Source organism: Capra hircus, chromosome 8 (assembly GCF_001704415.2).
Source record: "Capra hircus breed San Clemente chromosome 8, ASM170441v1, whole genome shotgun sequence".
Classification (NCBI taxonomy): Eukaryota; Metazoa; Chordata; class Mammalia; order Artiodactyla; family Bovidae; genus Capra; species Capra hircus.
The window spans coordinates 46132111-46150675 of record NC_030815.1 but is presented as its reverse complement, the minus strand read 5'-3'; the positions used below and the strand labels follow the sequence as shown (position 1 = coordinate 46150675).

The 18565-nt window shown below is 42.3% G+C and overlaps 1 protein-coding gene across 2 annotated transcripts in view; it reads right to left on the bottom strand.

Annotated features, from left to right (window-relative positions):
* Positions 1–18565, bottom strand: part of MAMDC2 (MAM domain containing 2) — a 163746-nt gene that overhangs the window by 39032 nt on the left and 106149 nt on the right. For both annotated transcript variants that reach the window (XR_001295975.2, XM_005683720.3), the window contains exon 9: positions 15561–15826. Coding sequence is in view for 1 of the 2 variants with exons in the window: in XM_005683720.3 (XP_005683777.2) it covers positions 15561–15826 (266 nt within the window). In the remaining variant the exon portion in view is untranslated. The remainder of the gene's footprint in view (positions 1–15560; positions 15827–18565) is intronic.

The window sequence follows — 18565 nt, the reverse complement described above, 5'->3', positions numbered from 1 at the left end:
GATATACTCTGCATATAAGTTAAATAAGCAAGGTTACAATATACAGCCTTGACATACTCCTTTTCCTCTTTGGAACCAGTCTGTTGTTCCATGTCCAGTTCTAACTTTGCTTCCTGACCCACATACAGATTTCTCAAGAGGCAGGTCAGGTGGTCTGGTATTCCCATCTCTTTAAGAATCTTCCACAGTTTATTGTGATCCACACAGTCAGAGGATTTGGCATAGTCAACAAAGCAGAAGTAGATGTTTTCCTGGAACTCTCTTGCTTTTTTGATGATCCAGTGGATGTTGGCAATTTGATCTCTGGTTCCTCTGCCTTTTCTAAAACCAGCTTGAACATCAGGAAGTTCACGGTTCACGTATTGCTGAAGCCTGGCTTGGGGAATTTTGATCATTACTAGCATGTGAGATGAGTAAAATTGTGTGATAGTTTGAGCATTCTTTTAAGCTGCATTTAGAAAAGGCAGAAGAATCAGAAATCAAATTGCCAACATCCATTAGATCATAGAAAAAGCACGCGAATTACAGAAAAACATCTACTTCTGCTTCATTGACTATGCTAAAGCCTTTGACTGTGTGGATCACAACAAACTGGAAAATTCTTAAAGGGATGAGAGTATCAGACCACCTTACCTGCCTCCTGAGAAATCTGTATGCAGGTCACGAAGCAATAGCTAGAACCAGACATGGAACAACAGACTGGTTACAAATTGGGAAAGGAGTACATCAAGGCTGTATATTGGTCAACTCACTTATTTAACTTGTATGCAGAACACATCATGTGAAATGATGGGCTGGATGAAGCACAAGCTGGAATCAAGATTGCTAGGGGAAATATCAATAATCTCAGATATGCCGATGACACCACACTTATGGCAGACCTTGAAGCAGAATTAAAGAGCCCACTGATGAAAGTGAAAGAAGAGAGTGAAAAAGTGGGCTTAAAACTCAACATTCAAAAAACAAAGATCATGGCATCCAGTTCCATCACTTTGAGGCAAATAGATGGGGAAACAATGGAAACAGTGACAGAATTTATTTTGGGGGGCTCCAAAATCACTGCAGATAGTGACTGCAGCCATGAAATTAAAAGATGCTTGCTCCTTGGAAGAAAAGTTATGACCAACCTAGATAGCATATTAAAAAGCAGAGACATTACTTTGCCAACAAAGGCCCATCTAGTCAAGGCTATGGTTTTTCCAGTAGTCACGCATGGATGTGAGAGTTGGATCATTAAGAAAGCTGAGCACCAAAGAATTGATGCTTTTGAACTGTGGTGTTTGAGGATGCTCTTGAGAGTCTCTTGTACTGCAAGGAGATCAAACCAGTCCATCCTAAAGGAGATCAGTCCTGGGTGTTCATTGGAAGGACTGATGCTGAAACTGAAGCTCCAATACTTTGGCCACCTGATGCAAAGAACTGACTCATTGGAAAAGACCCTGATGCTGGGAAAGATTGAAGGCAGGAGGAGAAGGAGGTGACAGAGGATGAGATGGTTGATGGCATCTCTAACTTGATGGACATGAGTTTGAGCAAGCTCCAGGAGTTGGTGATGGACAGGAAGGCCTGGCATGCTGCAGTTCATGGGGTCACAAAGTATTGGACGTGACTGAGCAACTGAATTGAAATCCTTTGAGGAAGCAGTGGGGGAGTAAGGCAAGGATTTGAAGGATGAGAAACTGCACTGGATCCTAGACAGTAATTGAAAACATTTTCCAAAGAGTTTGAAGACTAAAGGAATAGGATCAGTTGACAACTTAAATGGATAAAAAGGTAAAAAGAAGGTTTGCTGTTCATTTGTATGATCAATATTTGCTGGCAGTATGCAAAGAACTAACAAAAATTAAAAATTTATGAGAAAGAGAACACTTTATGAAATCAGGGTGGCAAGATGGTGAAATCAAATAAACAACTGGTTGATTTTGAATGAGAAACCAACTGTCAGAGTCAAAGAGACACAGGTGAGGATTTGGAGAGAAGCAAAATTGAAGGGGCTTGTTCTCAATGCCTTCATTCTTTTGGGAGATGAACCCATGAGGTCACATCCTAAGAATGAGGCAGAGAAAATCAAGTTGGAGACTTGTGACTGAAACGGATCTGAATATCTGGGGTAAGGAATGGGAAAGGAAGTCAGTGAGAGATGATCTGAGTAAAAGACTTTCCCAGCAGCTTGGATCCAGTAACATGGAGGGGACAGTGGAAACTAATCTTATTTTCTCCAGTTGTGCTGAAAAGCTCAGGGCAAAGAAGATGAAAATAATTGCTTAGGTTCCCAGGGGTTCAGAGGACCAAGGAGGAAGAAGCCAGAGGACGTGTGGAAAGGAAGACTGATGTGGAGGTGAGTGCTCCATAGACCACAGCACAGAATGGAGGCTTGAGAAACATGGAGGCTGTATTGGGAGATAGGAAAAGGATCAGGAAAATCAAGAGGGCTGGGAAAAACCTCATATCAGTCTTTGGGAATAGGGAAATGGAGTGATGTAAGTTGTTCCAAAGAAAAGGGTTACAGCTTTTGGTCTTAATAAAAATCATCATAAGAAGCCTCAAACCAGACTCAGCATATATGTGTCTGTGTGAATCCTTATATCTACTCCAGCAGGTTATTCCTGCTTTTAATTGTTCATATTCAAATTCTTTGCAGGACCCATGGCTCAACAGTACTGAAGTGGGTACCCTATCCCTTCTCCAGTGGGTCTTCCTGACCCAGGAATTGAACTGGAGTCTCCTGCATTGCAGGTGGATTCTTTACCAACTGAGCTATCAGGGAAGCACGCTGACATAAGGTTCTTGCCTGGTTATATGATTCAAAAGCAGAAACAGTTAATCTTCCTTCTTCCTGTGATTGATTTACATTGTTCTTCCTTGCCATCAACACATTTTCCTTGAAAGCTCAGTACCCTTTGACTACTCACTCTGTTCTAGAAATTGTGTTACATTAGAAATAAAAAATAAATAAGATATAGGTCTCTGTTCTCCAGAAGCTTACAGTCTGATGTAAGCTAACAAAGATAGGTATGTAAGGAGATAATTTCAGTACAATGTATGATGCTAGGATAGTTCAGTTCAGTTCAGTTGCTCAGTTGTGTCTGACTCTTTGTGACACCATGAACTGCAGCATGCCAGGCCTCCCTGTCCATCTCCAATTCCCAGAGTTTACTCAAACTCATGTCCATTGAGTCAGTGATGCCATCCAACCATCTCATCCTCTATCGTCCCCTTCTCCTCCTGCCTTCAATCTTTCCCAGCATCAGGGTCTTTTCCAATGAATCACTTCTTTACATCAGGTAGCCAAAGTATTGGAGTTTCAGCTTCAGCATCAGTCCTTCCTATGAATATTTAGGACCGATTTCCTTTAGGATGGACTGGTTGGATCTCCCTTGCAGTACAAGGGACTCTCAAGAGTCTTCTCCAACACCACAGTTCAAAAGCTAGGATAGTAGTATTTCATTAAAAGGTGCTACACAAGGGGTCCATGTCACATACTCTGAGAAAACTGCCACCTTACACAAGGTTAAACAGGATTCTTTAATGTAGAACTTATCAGAGTTTCTAACATGTTACTGTGCAGGGCAAACCTTCCTATGTGTATGTGGAAGAGTAGAGATCTAGCATGCAAAATTTCTCCAACTCATTTGACCACGTAACCGGTTTTCAATAGAACAATTCAAGGGATTTGTACTCCATTGGACATACTCTGATAAGTGTTGACATATGGAAGCACTTTGAGACCCCAAAGTGACTCTTTGTGACCCCATGGACTATACAGTCCATGGAATTCTTCAGGCCAGAATACTGGAGTGGGTAGCCTTTTCTTTCTTCAGGGCATCTTCCCAACCCAGGGATCAAGCCCAGATCTCCTGCATTGCAGGTGGATTCTTTACCAGCTGAGCCACAAGGGAATTCCAACAGTACTGAAGTGGGTACGCTATCCCTTCTCCAGTGGGTCTTTCTGACCCAGGAACTGAACTGGAGTCTCCTGCATTGCAGGTGGATTCTTTACCAACTGAGCTATCAGGGAAGCACGCTGACATAAGGTTCTTGCCTGGTTAAAGTAGGAAGTCAAGAAACACCTGGAGTGAAAGGCAAATTTGGCCTTGGAGTACAGAATGAAGCAGGGCAGAGGCTAATAGAGTTCTGGCAAGAGAATGCACTGGTCATAGCAAACACCCTCTTCCAACATCACAAGAGAAGACTCTACACATGGACATCACCAGATGGTCGACACCAAAATCAAATTGATTATATTCTTTGCAGCCAAAGATGGAGAAGCTCTATACAGTCAGCAAAAACAAGACCAGGAGCTGACTGTGGCTCGGATCATGAACTCTTTATTGCCAAATTCAGACTGAAATTGAAGAAAGTGGAGAAAACCACTAGATCATTCATATATAACCTAAATCAAATCCCTTATGACTATACAGTGGAAGTTAGAAATAGATTTAAAGGACTAGATCTGATAGACAAAGTGCCTGATGAACTATGGATGGAGGTTCGTGCGTGACATTGTACAGGAGACAGGAATCAAGACCATCCCCAAGAAAAAGAAATGCAAAAAAGCAAAATGGCTGTCTGAGGAGGCCTTACAAATAGCTGTGAAAGATGGGAAGTGAAAAGCAAAGGAGAAAAGGAAAGATATACCCATTTGAACGCAGAGTTCCAAAGAATAGCAAGGAAAGATAAGAAAGCCTTCCTCAGTGATCAATACAAAGAAATAGAGGAAAGCAATGGAAAGATTAGAAAGATTAGAGATCTCTTGAAGAAAATTAGACATACCAAGGGAACATTTCATGCAAAGATGGGCTCGATAAAGGACAGAAAAAGTATAGACCTAACAGAAGCAGAAGATATTAAGAAGAGGTGGCAAGAATACACAGAACTGTACAAAAAAGATCTTCATGACCCAGATAATCATGATGGTGTGATCACTCATCTAGAGACAGACATCCTGGAATGTGAAGTCAAGTGGGCCTTAGGAACCATCACTATGAACAAAGCTAGTGGAGGTGATGGAATTCCAGTTGAGCTATTTCAAATCCTGAAAGATGATGCTTTGAAAGTGCTGCACTCAATATGCCAGCAAATATGGAAACTCAGCAGTGCCCACAGGACTGGAAAAGGTCAGTTTTCATTCCAGTCCCAAAGAAAGGCAATGCCAAAGAATGCTCAAACTACTGCACAATTGCACTCATCTCACACGCTAGTAAAGTAATGCTCAAAATTCTCCAAGCCAGGCTTCATCAATACTTGAACCATGAAATTCCAGATGTTCAAGCTGGTTTTAGAAAAGGCAGAGGAACCAGAGATCATATTGCCAACATCTGCTGGATCATCAAAAAGGCAAGAAAGTTCCAGAAAAACATCTACCTCTGCTTCATTGACTATGCCAAAGCCTTTGACTGTGTGAATCACAATAAACTGTGGAAAATTCTGAAAGAGATGGGAATACCAGACCACCTGACCTGCCTCTTGAGAAACCTGTATGCAGATCAGGAAGCAAAGTTAGAACTGGACATGGAACAACAGACTGGTTTCAAAGAGGAAAAGGAGTATGTCAAGGCTGTGTATTGTCACCCTGCTTATTTAACTTATATGCAGAGTACATCATGAGAAATGCTGGGCCAGAGGAAGCACAAGCTGGAATCAAGATTGCCAGGAGAAATATCAATAACCTTAGATATGCAGATGACACCAGCCCTATGGCAGAAAGTGAAGAAGAACTAAAAAGCCTCTTGATGCAAGTGAAAGAGGAGAGTGAAAACGTTGGCTTAAAGCTCAACATTCAGAAAACGAAGATCATGGCATCCAGTCCCATCACTTCATGGCAGATAGATGGGGAAACAGTGAAAACAGTGGCTGACTATTTTTCTGGCTCCAATATCACTGCAGACGGTTATTGCAGCCATGAAATTAAAAGATGCTTACTCCTCAGAAGGAATGTTATGACCTGCCAGGAGCCAGCGTGAGGAATCCCGCCCATGACAAGGTCATGAGGAAGGAAGCCTGACAAAACGCAAGGAAGTGATTAGGCTTCAGGGGTTCCCCCTGGAATTTCCTGAGCATCCACCCCCCAAAAAATAAGAATCTGCCTGCTTTTCCACTCTTCTGATATTCTCTGGAAACAGTCAAATCAGGGCTTTAGTCTTCTGCATTTGAAAGGGATGTTTCAGTTAAACCCCCTCTGATAACTCTCTAACTTGCCTAACAGGTTCCCCTGGACCTCTTACAGCTTATGAATTGCTTACAGCCCCCCAACCATGAGAGGCATAAAGCTTAAAGCATCTTAAAGATACAGAGCCTTTTCTAAAGAGTTAAAAATCATATTGGTAGAGGGTTTTCACTGTTGACTCAATGACTACTGCCAGGCCTCCATATTCTTTATCTTTTAGGCACCTGGGAGGATGTTAATCAATGTAAATGGGATATGGAAAAAGATATAGGGTAGTTTTGATGTTAGCAACACTAGACTTTTGAGTTAATTACTTTTCTTTTGTTATAAATCACTGTACTCCTTTTACTTGTTATAAGTTGCTGTATATTTGCTATGTAAGAATGTAACTTTATTTAGTGCTTTCTGAGAGTGGCACCAGACTTTGGGAAGATCAACACAAATAAGTCTTCTGGTTGACAAACCCTTATCAGAAAAAAAGGCTGTAAAATGTTAATTGGCCCTTTTGGCCGGAAGATGATGTAAATTACCTAAGACTTGTGTATACAACTAGGTATGCAGAGAGAAAAGCCTGGTTTTGATAAGAGTCTGGGCTGCTAACACTGCATAATTTTGTATTACCCAGTGATCTCTATGTACAATCAAAAAGGTATAAAAGGCCTTTCTAGACAATAGAGGCCAGGGCCAGTCGCTGGACTGGTTTTCCCTGTGTCTCCTCTCTAATTTCTGGCTGAATTCCCATCTGGGGCGTGGAAGCTCACCATGTATACTTACTTGTCCCGGCTTTTAAGATTCACGCGAGGGGGAGCCCAAGGCGGGGCACCCCCCCCCCGATATTCAAGAGGACGCTGGTGGCCTAACATCGATGGTGCAAACTCCTTGTCTGGAACTTTATTGGTTTCCCACGTAAACCAAGTTATTCAGCCTTCTGTCTCCACTTAATTTTCCTACTACACTATTTCTCCCTAATCTAATCTTATATTAATAAATAAATAAGTCTTTCCTCGCCAACGCCGTCCTCACTTCGAATTCCCTGGATCCACCAGGGCTGGACCCTGGCAATGACCAAGCTAGACAGCATATTAAAAAGCAGAGACATTACTTCGCCAACAAAGGTCTGTCTAGTCAAGGCCATGGTTTTTCCAGTAGTCGTGTATGGATGTGAGAGTTGGACTGTGAAGAAAGCTGAGCACCGAAGAATTGATGCTTTTGAACTGTGGTGTTGGAGAAGACTCTTGAGAGTCCCTTGGACTGCAAGGAGAGCCAACCAGTCCATTCTAAAGGACATGAGTCCTGGGTGTTCATTGGAAGGATTGATGTTGAAGCTGAAACTCCAATACTTTGGCCACCTGATGTGAAGAGCTGACTCATTGGAAAAGACCCTGATGCTGGGAGGGATTAAGGGCAGGAGGAGAAGGGGACGACAGAGGATGAGATGGTTGGATGGCATCATGAACTTGATGGACATGGGTTTGGGTCAACTCCGGTGGTTGGTGATGGACACAGAGACCTGGCCTGCTGCGGCTCATGGGGTCGCAAAGAGTCGGACATGACTGAGCGACCGAACTGAACTGGTTAAAAAAAATGTATATTTGTTCAAACTGGCTATATGAAGGTTTTCTCTATATTCTTAAGTGACTTTTGAAGTTTGTTCTTTAATCTTACAACAGAATAAAGATGTAGATTTTGAAGGGTTTACCATGCAGATGTTAATGACTATTGAGCTGATCATTAAGCCTGACCCAGATGAAAGAGTATATCTGGTCATGCTCTCATTTATGGGCCATTTAACATTTTTTTCAAAAGAAATATTTAATGAGCATGATACTGAGTTCCTTCCAGTGCCTCTAATTAATAGACTACTTAATGATTTTTGTTAAAAGGAAAATCCTTTTTTTTTTTAAAAGGAAAATTCTTTTCCAGTCAAAAGATATTGCAGGACCTAACATAGGTTCTTTAGTGACCAAGCACAATGTCACCCCAAGGATTTGAATATAAAGGCTAATGTTTGTGCTTCATCATTACAGACTTTCTGACAATGACTCTAGTCTCTCCTGACTTTTGGCTTTCAGGAAAAGCATTCTGGAGTGAATTGTTCGCTCTCCTCATGACTATTTCTGGTGTGTGAAAGTTTCAGTGTAAGTCTTGATTACTGCTCTATATTTAGTAATGTGCTAAGGACAATCAGATCAAGAAAACCCATTTCATAGGACTTCTCTGGTGGTCTAGTGGTTAAGAATCTGCCTTGCAATGCAGGGGACTTGGGTTAGATCCCTGGTCTGAGACTAAGATCCCACATGCTGTACAGTAACTATGCCCAAGTACTACAACGAAAGTTCCTGCATGACAGAACGAAGATCCCACAAAGGCCCAAAGCAGCCAAATAAATACATTTTTTTAAAAGGAAAAAGAAGGAACGCATGTAAGAATTAAAGATTTTAAAATTTAAAAAAAATAAAAAAAAATTAAAAAAAAAAAAAGGAAAAAGAAAACCATTTCATGATTCATGGTTTTTCAAAATGTTTCTAAAACATTAACAAATATATTAGTTAATGATTATGTAAGCATAGCAGTCTGGTACTATCAAAATGAATGTTTAACTCAGACCTGATTTTTAATTTAAAGAAAAGTTAAGGTACAGAATTAGTCACATACTAAAGAGATGATACTTCGGCCACCTCATGCGAAGAGGTGACTCATTGGAAAAGACTCTGATGCTGGAAGGGATTGGGGGCAGGAGGAGAAGGGGACGACAGAGGATGAGATGGCTGGATGGCATCACCAAACGGTGGACATGAGTTTGGGTGAACTCTGGGAGTTGGTGATGGACAGGGAGGCCTGGAGTGCTGCAATTCATGGGGTCGCAAAGAGTCGGACACGACAGCAACTGAACTGAACTGAACTGAAAGATATGATGCTTATGAATCCTTATGAGGATCAGGACCTAGAAAAAAAAATCCTGTAGTCTCTTTGTTCAAAAGAGACTAAAGAATTCTCTTTTCTCTCTCACTCTTGCTCTCTCTACGGCTACATTTAATCAATGGCAATTACGTGCCAGGTGCTAAGCTGAGGGCTTTACATGCACCATAAGCCTATGAGGTAGGTACTGCTAATACACCCATTTTGTATAAGAAGAAGAGCAAGGCTCAGAGAGACTCACATACCTAGCCCCAAGTATAAAGACATAAAAGCCAGAGAATCCACAGCCAAGTCTCAGGCATGATGCCATTCTTCCTTCTACCCCACAGATCTCCTTTGTCTATGTTGAAGCACCTTGAATTTTGACCTTTGGAGCCAAAGTTTTGACCTTGGAGCCTTGAATTTTGGCTCCTTGGAGCCAAAGTGATTTCTAAAATAGAACAACTGAGAGTCAATAATAAAGTCCCGGAAATCTTTGGAAGTCTTGAGTTAGGGCTGGTTTCTCCTCACCTGATCCTATAGTTTTGACATAAGCCAGAAGAGAGCTAGGGGCATAAAGCATAGTACAAAAGGCGTGGCTTCTGGATTGAAAAAGACTTGGATTTACCTCTCTGCTCTGCCTCTTAGTAACTGTGTGATGTTGAACAAGGTCCTTAATTTCCCTCATCTGTTAAATGCAGCTATACAGCCTTCCTTCCTAAGGTGTTGTGGAACCAAATGAAGTAATGCATGTCGAATATTTAGCATTGCTCCTGGCACATGGAAAGCAGTCAATGAAAGTCCCTAGTCCTGTTGGCAGCTATGACATTATACATAATCCATCCATATGGCTGTTTGGCTAGAATGATCTCAGGAACATTCTTATCATTGCTACTATTCCTTAAATAGAAATATTAATATATATGATAGTTTCCATCAAACATTAGACTTGGGAGCTAGCAGGGACTTGTTAATCAAATCAACCCATTGTCCTTAAAATGGTCTGGTTAAGAGCAAATGTTGAAATAAAGGTAAAGAAGCATTCAGAGTGGAAGCTACCTGGGAAGGCACAGATGAGGTAACATGTAGGGACAAACAAAAGGAAAGAGGGAAAAAAGTCCTGACTTTTTTACAGTTCTGTGCAGGCTGCCCTCACTCAGCTCATTTCTAGTCTCACAAGCCAACTCACTGAGAGGTGAAGATAATGTTCATGAAAGCAGGTCACACTCAGGAGCAATGTGAAAGTAAGAGATTATTGTTGTTATTATTTTGACTATGCAGCACAGATACTCACACATATGTACCAAACATCTCTACCAGTGAAAAGTAGGCTGCTGATGGTGCTGCTGCTAAGCTGTGTCAGTCGTGTCCGACTCTGTGCGACCTGACAGACGGCAGCCCACCAGGCTCCCCCGTCCCTGGGATTCTCCAGGCAAGAACACTGGAGCGGGTTGCCATTTCCTTCTCCAATGCATGAAAGTGAAAAGTGAAAGTGAAGTCGCTCAGTCATGTCCGACTGTTAGTGACCCCATGGACTGCAGCCTTCCAGGCTCCTCCGTCCGTGAGATTTTCCAGGCAAGAGTACTGGAGTGGGGTGCCATCGCCTTCTCCAGAAAATTAGGCTAGGTGTATTCAAAATTCACATACAAGGCTTTCAGCCAGGGAACAGGTATGAAAAGGCAGCCACTCACTCTCGATGAGTTGGTCCCTGACCACTGGCCCTTGATTGGCTTAAGGAATGGGGCAGTGAGGACTTGAAGCAGAGGCAGGGAAGGGTTTTCCTCACAACAGTGACATATGTACAGCGAACTCTGAGCTTAGGCATCCATTTCTAGTAGGATGTGACCCGGAGTTGGTATAACTTTGACTTCTAGAAGGCCAAGGGCACTAAAAGGAGATACTTCACTTCCCTTACAGGAATGTTGTGAGAATTAAATAAAATAAAAGATGGTGCCCATGCCCCAAGGCACATTTGGGAGCCTCACATTCTCCAACTACAGAAGAACAGGCCTTCCCCAAAACTGGGTGGAAGTCCTGAGCACCCAGGATTGCCATACCAGAGGCAAAGGGCAGGCTTCTGACAGTCTATAGACCATGGATCAAACCCCAGCTCTGTCACTTACCAGCCTTAGAAAGTCCACTCTCATTCTTTTACTTACTCATTTTTCAGTGTCATATTTTTATGGGAAAAGAGATGGACAATGAACAAGTGGACAAACAAATGAGAAAATTTCAGATCAGGGTAAATGCTATGCACAAAATAAACTTGGTGATATCTTGTAGAATAATCTGGGGATGGAAAAAGCAGTTGCAGACCAGGTGGTCAGGCAGTTCCTGTCTAAAAGGAGACACCTGACCAGGACAGAAGAACAAGAACCATCTTGACATAGGATAGGTGGGTGAGGAGACTGCAAACATGATGTCCCCAGTGAAGGAAAGGCCTTGGGACTCAGGAGACCGAGAGAAGGCCAGCGGGACCATGGGGACTGTGTGACCATGTGATCATGGGCAGAGCAAAGGAAGGTGAATTTCACGAAGGATGCAGGGGCCAGATGGTACAGGGCCTGATGAGCCACAGGAGGGAATGCGGCTTTATTCTAAAGACCATAGGACAGTTCCTGGCAGGAGAGTGGCCTGATCCTATTTCCATTTCAAGATGATGATTCTGGTGGCTGCATGCGAGTGTCGAGAGCAAGGTGGAAGCAGAAAAACCAGATAGAAAGATATGGAGCAATCTAGGTAAGAAATGATGGTGGCCTAGACTAGGGTGGTGGTTGGGGACACAGAAGTAAACATATCTGAGATGTATTTTAAAGGCACAACTGTAAAGGATTTTGTCTGGGGTACAGCGGCAAGGTAACAGCAAGAATAGCACTATATTAACTTTTGGAAACTTCAGTTTCTTCACTTTTAAATTTATAGAGCAGCAAGGTGAGTATATTTAGCAAACTGTATTGTATATTTGAAAGTCGCTAAGTGAATAAATCTTAGAAGTTCTTATCACAAGAAAAAATACTCATGAACTATGTGAGGTGATGGATGTTAACTAGATGCACTGTGGTGATCATTTCACAATATATACACCAAACCATTACACTGTGCCCCTCAAACGCATGTCAATCATATCTCAATTAAGGGAAAAAACTAAGATTGCAAAGTCATTTAAGTGATAGAATGGAGATTTGAAAACAGACTCCTCAATCATTTCTTTTAATTGCTGTGCTATCCTGTCTCCAGAATGATGGAGAAGAGGCCTAGGAGGCCCAGGGAACACTAATCTATTCTGAGGAATGAGCCAGAAAAGGAGTTTCTGCAGAAGGGAAGTTCAAGCCAGTGACTGAATTAACAAGAGTGTAGGCAGAGGAAACTGGGTGTGCAACGGCCCAAGGTGGAAGAGAGCAGTGTGTTCCAGGAACTGATTGCAATGTTATTAGAATGGGGGGAGTAAGAGGCGAGGCTGGGGAGAGGCTGATGCCAGAGCAGGCGAGCCTTTTCCCAGAAGAGCAACAGGAAGCCAGAGGGTCATTGAAGGGGAGGCTCCCTCATTACCACTATGCTGCTCCGCAGAGCACGGATCCAAGCAGGCAAAGATGGATTGTAGGTGGGGCTAGATCTTAATTTCAATTTTCAGAATCAACTTACAAAGCCACAGTTCTCATCCAAGGATGGCCTGGAACCTCTGGGGCCATATGGAAACATGTGGAAATAACTTGGGTGGTTGCTGTCATTGCAGATGACAAAATCCCAATCATGGGAGGTATGGCCGCCTACAGAGGCAGCACTGTCCCTTCCAAATTGCCAAGGGGGCCCATACGGGGAAATCCTGCTACTGGCAAAGCTCAAAGTCTTCACTGGAGGAATAGAAATGTTTTAAGCCATTTCTATGTACAAGCAAATGTATTGCTGAGAAAACTGAGAGGTGGAGAGGGTAAGTGAGGGGAGGGGGGACAGAGGGGTGAAAATGTATTCGCCATACATATTGGAGTGTCATAGGATACGACCTGAAGTCGATGGGAGCAGAAACAGGTGATTAGGTGTATCAGAGTCACAAGGGAACCAAGAGAAGTTAAAAATAAAAATACAACTAAAAAATTGTAAGGAGGATAGAGAAAATGAAAGGAAATGGTATAAATAAGCCAAATTTCTTTTTATAGAAGGGAGTCAGCAAATACTGCTAAGGTTAATGAATCAAGAAATGAGGCAGAAATAGAATATCTGGAATTATAGAGAAAAACATCAGAAAATCAGGGGTAAAAACGTTTAGAAAAAGAAGTAGAATTGGAGTTTGAGTACAGGGGTGGTAAGGGAAACTCTGACTTTTCATTTTACTTCTTCTCTGAAATACCATATGTACGTTTGTTTCTACCTGTATATGTTACAGATTAGTTTCCTCCCTTACTCAGTGCAGTCTGTACGAATGCCAAATGGTTCTCTCACTCTCTGAGAAACTGGTTCTGTTTAGCAAGGACCTTCCAAAAACTATTCACCTCTTTCAGACACGTGTCCAGAGTTTGCTTGTGTTGAACTGTCCCGTCTCCTCATCAGCTCTGGGACTGAATCCATACTAGCTCCTTCTGAGGCTATAAGAACTTCTCTGCCCACACTGGGTCTAGATCAATTTTTCCTGAAGTAGGTGGGTAGGATTTGTGTGGTTGTTGGGAGGGTTGGAAGTCAGTCAAAGAAGAAAAGCGCAAATTCTCTGGGGCATCTTTAGTTGCTGGGTGGCTTCCTTCCATTCCATGGGAGTCAAATAAGAGCAGGGACTGACACCTAGGAGTAGATAAGTTACTAACACCCCATGTTTTGTGAGTAAAGATGAGGGGCTGGGGGCAGGCAGAAGAGAGGAGTCAGGTGGGTAGTGCATGAAAGGAGTTAGAATCCGGCATGGCCTGAACATTTACCCTCCAAACACGCTGGTCCTCTATTCATCTTTATTTTTATGTGTCCAGTTGGTAGAACTACTCCTCTATTTTTCTATATAACCTTTCTGTGAGGCAGTGAGATTGCACTGTTGTTAGTTGTTTACATATTTGTATCTTCATATTCTATCATCTGTGATCTCATTCTCAAAAGTAGAATCTGAGCCTCATTGATCTTTATATCCCTTACACTGAACTTATACCTAATAACGTATGGTTGAATAAAAGAATAAATGAATAAATAAATGAAAGTCAAATAAGTGAATGAAAGGCTTGTTATACTTTCCCTCTTTAAAAACATTAGCAACAGAGGGTGTGAAGTACAGTAAAAATTTTATTACGTGCATCCCTGATTGTATGGATTAGGTACATGTTTGGTGTGTGTGTTACCATAACTACTTGAGAGAGTCAAATAATTGGCAATGGGGACTACCTATTTAGTTAGCATGAAAACAATAAAAGCAGTGCCTATGAGAATGTGTTAAAACTTCTGTGCTTATATTCTACTACAGGTATCATAAATTGGTTTGACTCTTTTAGAAATCAGTAAGTTAAGGAGGCTGTCATGTCATTATAATCATCATTTTTTCTTGCCTAGCAATGGGGAAACATTTTTTTGGTAAATATTTTCAAAGATCTTTGATTAATCATTGTAAAGATTTAATCATGCCCTGGTGTGTATTCTAATGGACTAAGAGTAACCAAGCAACATCATGATGGAAAAAGTGTGCAAAATTTCTTTGCCAGGAAGTTATAGACAAAGCGATGTTTCTGTCCAAATGGTATAACTAAGAGAAATTTGGAACCATTAATGTGTGTGAAGAAAGTTCTACTGCTCTGCTGTGTATATCTTTTCTTTGGGAGCCTAGTTACGAACATGATCAACTGAACAGCCACTCTTCAATGATATATCTATTGAGCTTCCATTGTGAGGCATCTGCTTGAAGGAAGGGACCTTCTTTCTTGCACAGAGGGTGCATGAGAGAGATCTTCTCACCAACTGGCAGGTGAAACAAAACAGGTTTTCCCCTTCCAGTTGTAATCTGGGTTGTATTAATAGTTAACAGAATTTATTGTATCTGTTAAGCTTCCTTAAGTTTATGAGCTGTAAAATTCAAGAGATCACAATTTTGTTTTGCATTTCCTTTGCGATAAAGATCTCTGTTTTCTTACTTCTATCAATAAGCTTCTGATGGTTCCCTTATGTGAATTCTTTCTGTCTGAGTTGGCTCTCCTATTTTACTGAGCTTCCCCATCCTGTGTTCAGCTAGAGGTTTAGGGTGTTGACCTTAAAGCCTCAGTGTAGAACTTTATTCACATATTCTCTCTCTTTGGACTATTCTCAGGGAGTCTAAGAATTAAGCAACAAGCAAACTCCCTATGTAGCCATGATTCCGAGAGAGAGAACACTGAAAAGAAGTGAAGGATATAACTCACACATGCCGGGGAACAGGATGTGAGGGTGGGACTTTCAGCTTGAACAGAAGAAAAACAATGCATCATCAGTTGAAAATAATTAAACAGAAACTCACTAACCCAGTCCAGTGACTGGAAATTGCAGAAAGATTCCACTGTACCTTGGTGGGCATGGGCTTCCTAAAGGTGATTTCAGCTTGCATCCAAACGCCCCTTGGGGACTCCAGCACAGACCAGATCTTGTCTTGAACCACATGGTTCTCTTCAAAGATATAAACTGCTAGGGTGTCACTCATTTTTAAAAATCCAGAGATGGCATAATAAAAACGCAAACAATACTGCAGGTTTCCCGGCAGGGATGGACCGTAGAGCCTTCCAATGTAGCCAGGCTGTGATGTAAGCTTTGTGTTGGCCAGCAAGAAATACCCTGTGAATAGGACAAAGCTTTCAGTGCATCAGCAATGAAAAACCTAAATAATTCAGCCCAGATCATCAAGTGGAAAAATTTGGTTAAAGTAGTGGAATTTGCCAAAAGAGACTATTCTATAGGCTTTAAGTGATAGCATTTAACAATGTCTGTGGCCTGGGTGATAGAAAATATCTGTGTGACTCTTTTGCTAATAAACCTCCAATTTTAAGTTAACTTCATAAACCAGCATAGATTTCCAACTGCATATGCTCAGGTTTTAGCCATCAATTAGGATGTACACTTTTTTTTTTTGCCATGCCATGTGGCTTACAGGATCTTAGTTCCCTGATCAGGGATTGAACCCTAGCCCTCAGCAGTTAAAAAAAAAGTAGCGTCCTAACCACTAGACTGCCAGGGAATTCCATAACCTTTCATGAAACAAAAAGGATGAAATCATCTTGTGGTTCTCTACTTTTTAGACACAGAGCTGACAACTAGACTGAGTAGTACTGGGTTGCAGAGAACACAAGGCCCAGAGCGGATTTTCCTATTATCTCTGCAATTGTTGCAGGAAGGGGGACCCCTTCCAGGGCCCGAAACCGGGCTCTTGTCTAACACTCGGAAATGAATTGTCTGAGGAGACACATGTGGTGACAAAGCAAGAGATTTTATTGGGAAAGGGCACCCAGGTGGAGAGCAATAGGGTAAGGGAACCCAGGAGAAATGCTCTGTTTCAAAACACGCGGTGTTTCCTTTCTACCTTTCACGAACTCTTCCGGTTGGTGGTGGCTTATTAGTTCTGTATTTTTACCAGGATCTCCTGTCATAAAACAACTCATGCATATGGTTACCATGGTGCCTGGCCAGGGTGGGCGGTTTTAGTCACCGTGCTTCCCCTAACAACTCCCCGCTGAGAGACTTCATACTCATACGGAACTAATAAGCCGCCACTAACAGGAAGAGTTCAGGAAAGGTCCAAAGGAGACACCGCGTGTTCATCCACTTCCCAGAATCCCTCTCACTAACATCCATCTTGGCTGAGCGATGCACGCACCACCAGGAAAGACTCTGAATTAAAATGATTGGTCAAAGACCACCTGGAAACTAATCCCATCACCATAAAAATGGAGACTGCCATGCAGCAGAGCTGTCCTCCTGGGTTTCCTTACCCTACTGCTCTCCACCCGGGTGCCCTTCCCAATACAATCTCTTGCTTTGTCAGCAGATGTGTCTCCTCAGACAATTCTTTTCCGAGTGTTAGACAAGAGCCCAGTGTCGGGCCCTGGAAGGGGTACCCCTTCCTGCAACACAATGACCAGTGGAGTGGGAGAGGTTGCACGGTCTGGCAGTCCTTGAGGGGTGAAGGGTAGGGGTGGTTTATGTATCCAGGCAGAGCTTACTCTCTTGGTCATATGTTAAACTGGATCCTAAAAAGCAGGTTTTTAATCAGATAGACCCTCTCAGGTGCTGAATATCTGATTTTCCCCTACTTCTTTTAAATAACATGAAAAAATAGGATCAAGAACCTCCCCTACCACCTGCTCTACCACCCCCATGGTAAACTTAAAACAGGTCCTTCTGTCTTACAAAGATGGGGCAGAAAGAAAAAGCCTAATACCTTACTTTTTTTCCCCCTTTCCTTTTTCTGAGCCTCCTCCATCAGTTCTCTTTTGGGAGCAGTCTTTGGTATACAGTTTAGTTTCATTTAACCTGGCAAAAGCTTCTTTGGTAATTTCATGAGTGTTGTTATGGACTGAATTATGTCCCCTCCCCAACCCTAATTCATATGCTGAAGTTTTAACCCCCAGTGTGACCATATTTGGTGATGGGGCATTTAAGGAGGCAATTTAAGGTTAAATGAGTTACAAAGTCGAGGCTTTAACACCTATGCAACTGGTGTCCTTGTAAGAAGAGGAAGAAACAACATCTCTCTCTTTCTCCTCTCCCAACCCCTCCGCCCCCGCCCCCGCCCCCATCTCCCCCTGTGCACACACAGAGGAAAGGCCATATGAAGACACAGTGAGAAGGTGCCTTGTCCAAGTCTGGAAGAGATATCTCACCAGAAACCAACCCCAGTGGTGCCTTGATTGTGGACTCCCCAGCCTCCATAACTGTGAGAAAACAAACTGTTGTTTAAGTCACCTAGTCTGTGATATTTTGTTATGGAAGCCTGAGCAGACTAACACAGGTAGCCATACACCGGCCAGAGCAATCTTTTTAAGTCTAAATTTAATCCTTCACTGCTCTACTTAAAACCTATCAATAGCTTCTCATTTCCTTTATAGTAAAATCCCAGTTGCTTACTCTGGCCTGCCACATCTATGGTCTACCTCCCTTTCTAACTTCATTTTACTTTACTTTCCTCTCAATGGTGCAGCCACACTAACCTAATTCCTGGCAGTGTCTGGCTCTTTCGAAACTCCAGGCCCTCAGAGATGCTGTTCCTTCTGCCTGGGTTGCTCCCATTCTTCCAGCTAAAACCCACTTCTCTGAATCTTCGACCAAAAGGAGATTCTTTATTCTCTCTCAGCTAACTCTTTATTTCTTTCACAGCACACACCACAATTTGTAATCACGCGTCTATCTGTATATATGTTTGTCATGTTTTTCTTGCCCACTGAAATAATGGTCAGCCAGTGAGGGTGGGATACATACCTGATTTGTTCACTATCATATCCCCCCAGGGGTTAGGCTGGCCAAGGTCAGAATAGGTGTTTATTCTGTAATTCTTTAAGTTTTGCAACCTCTCAGCAAAGA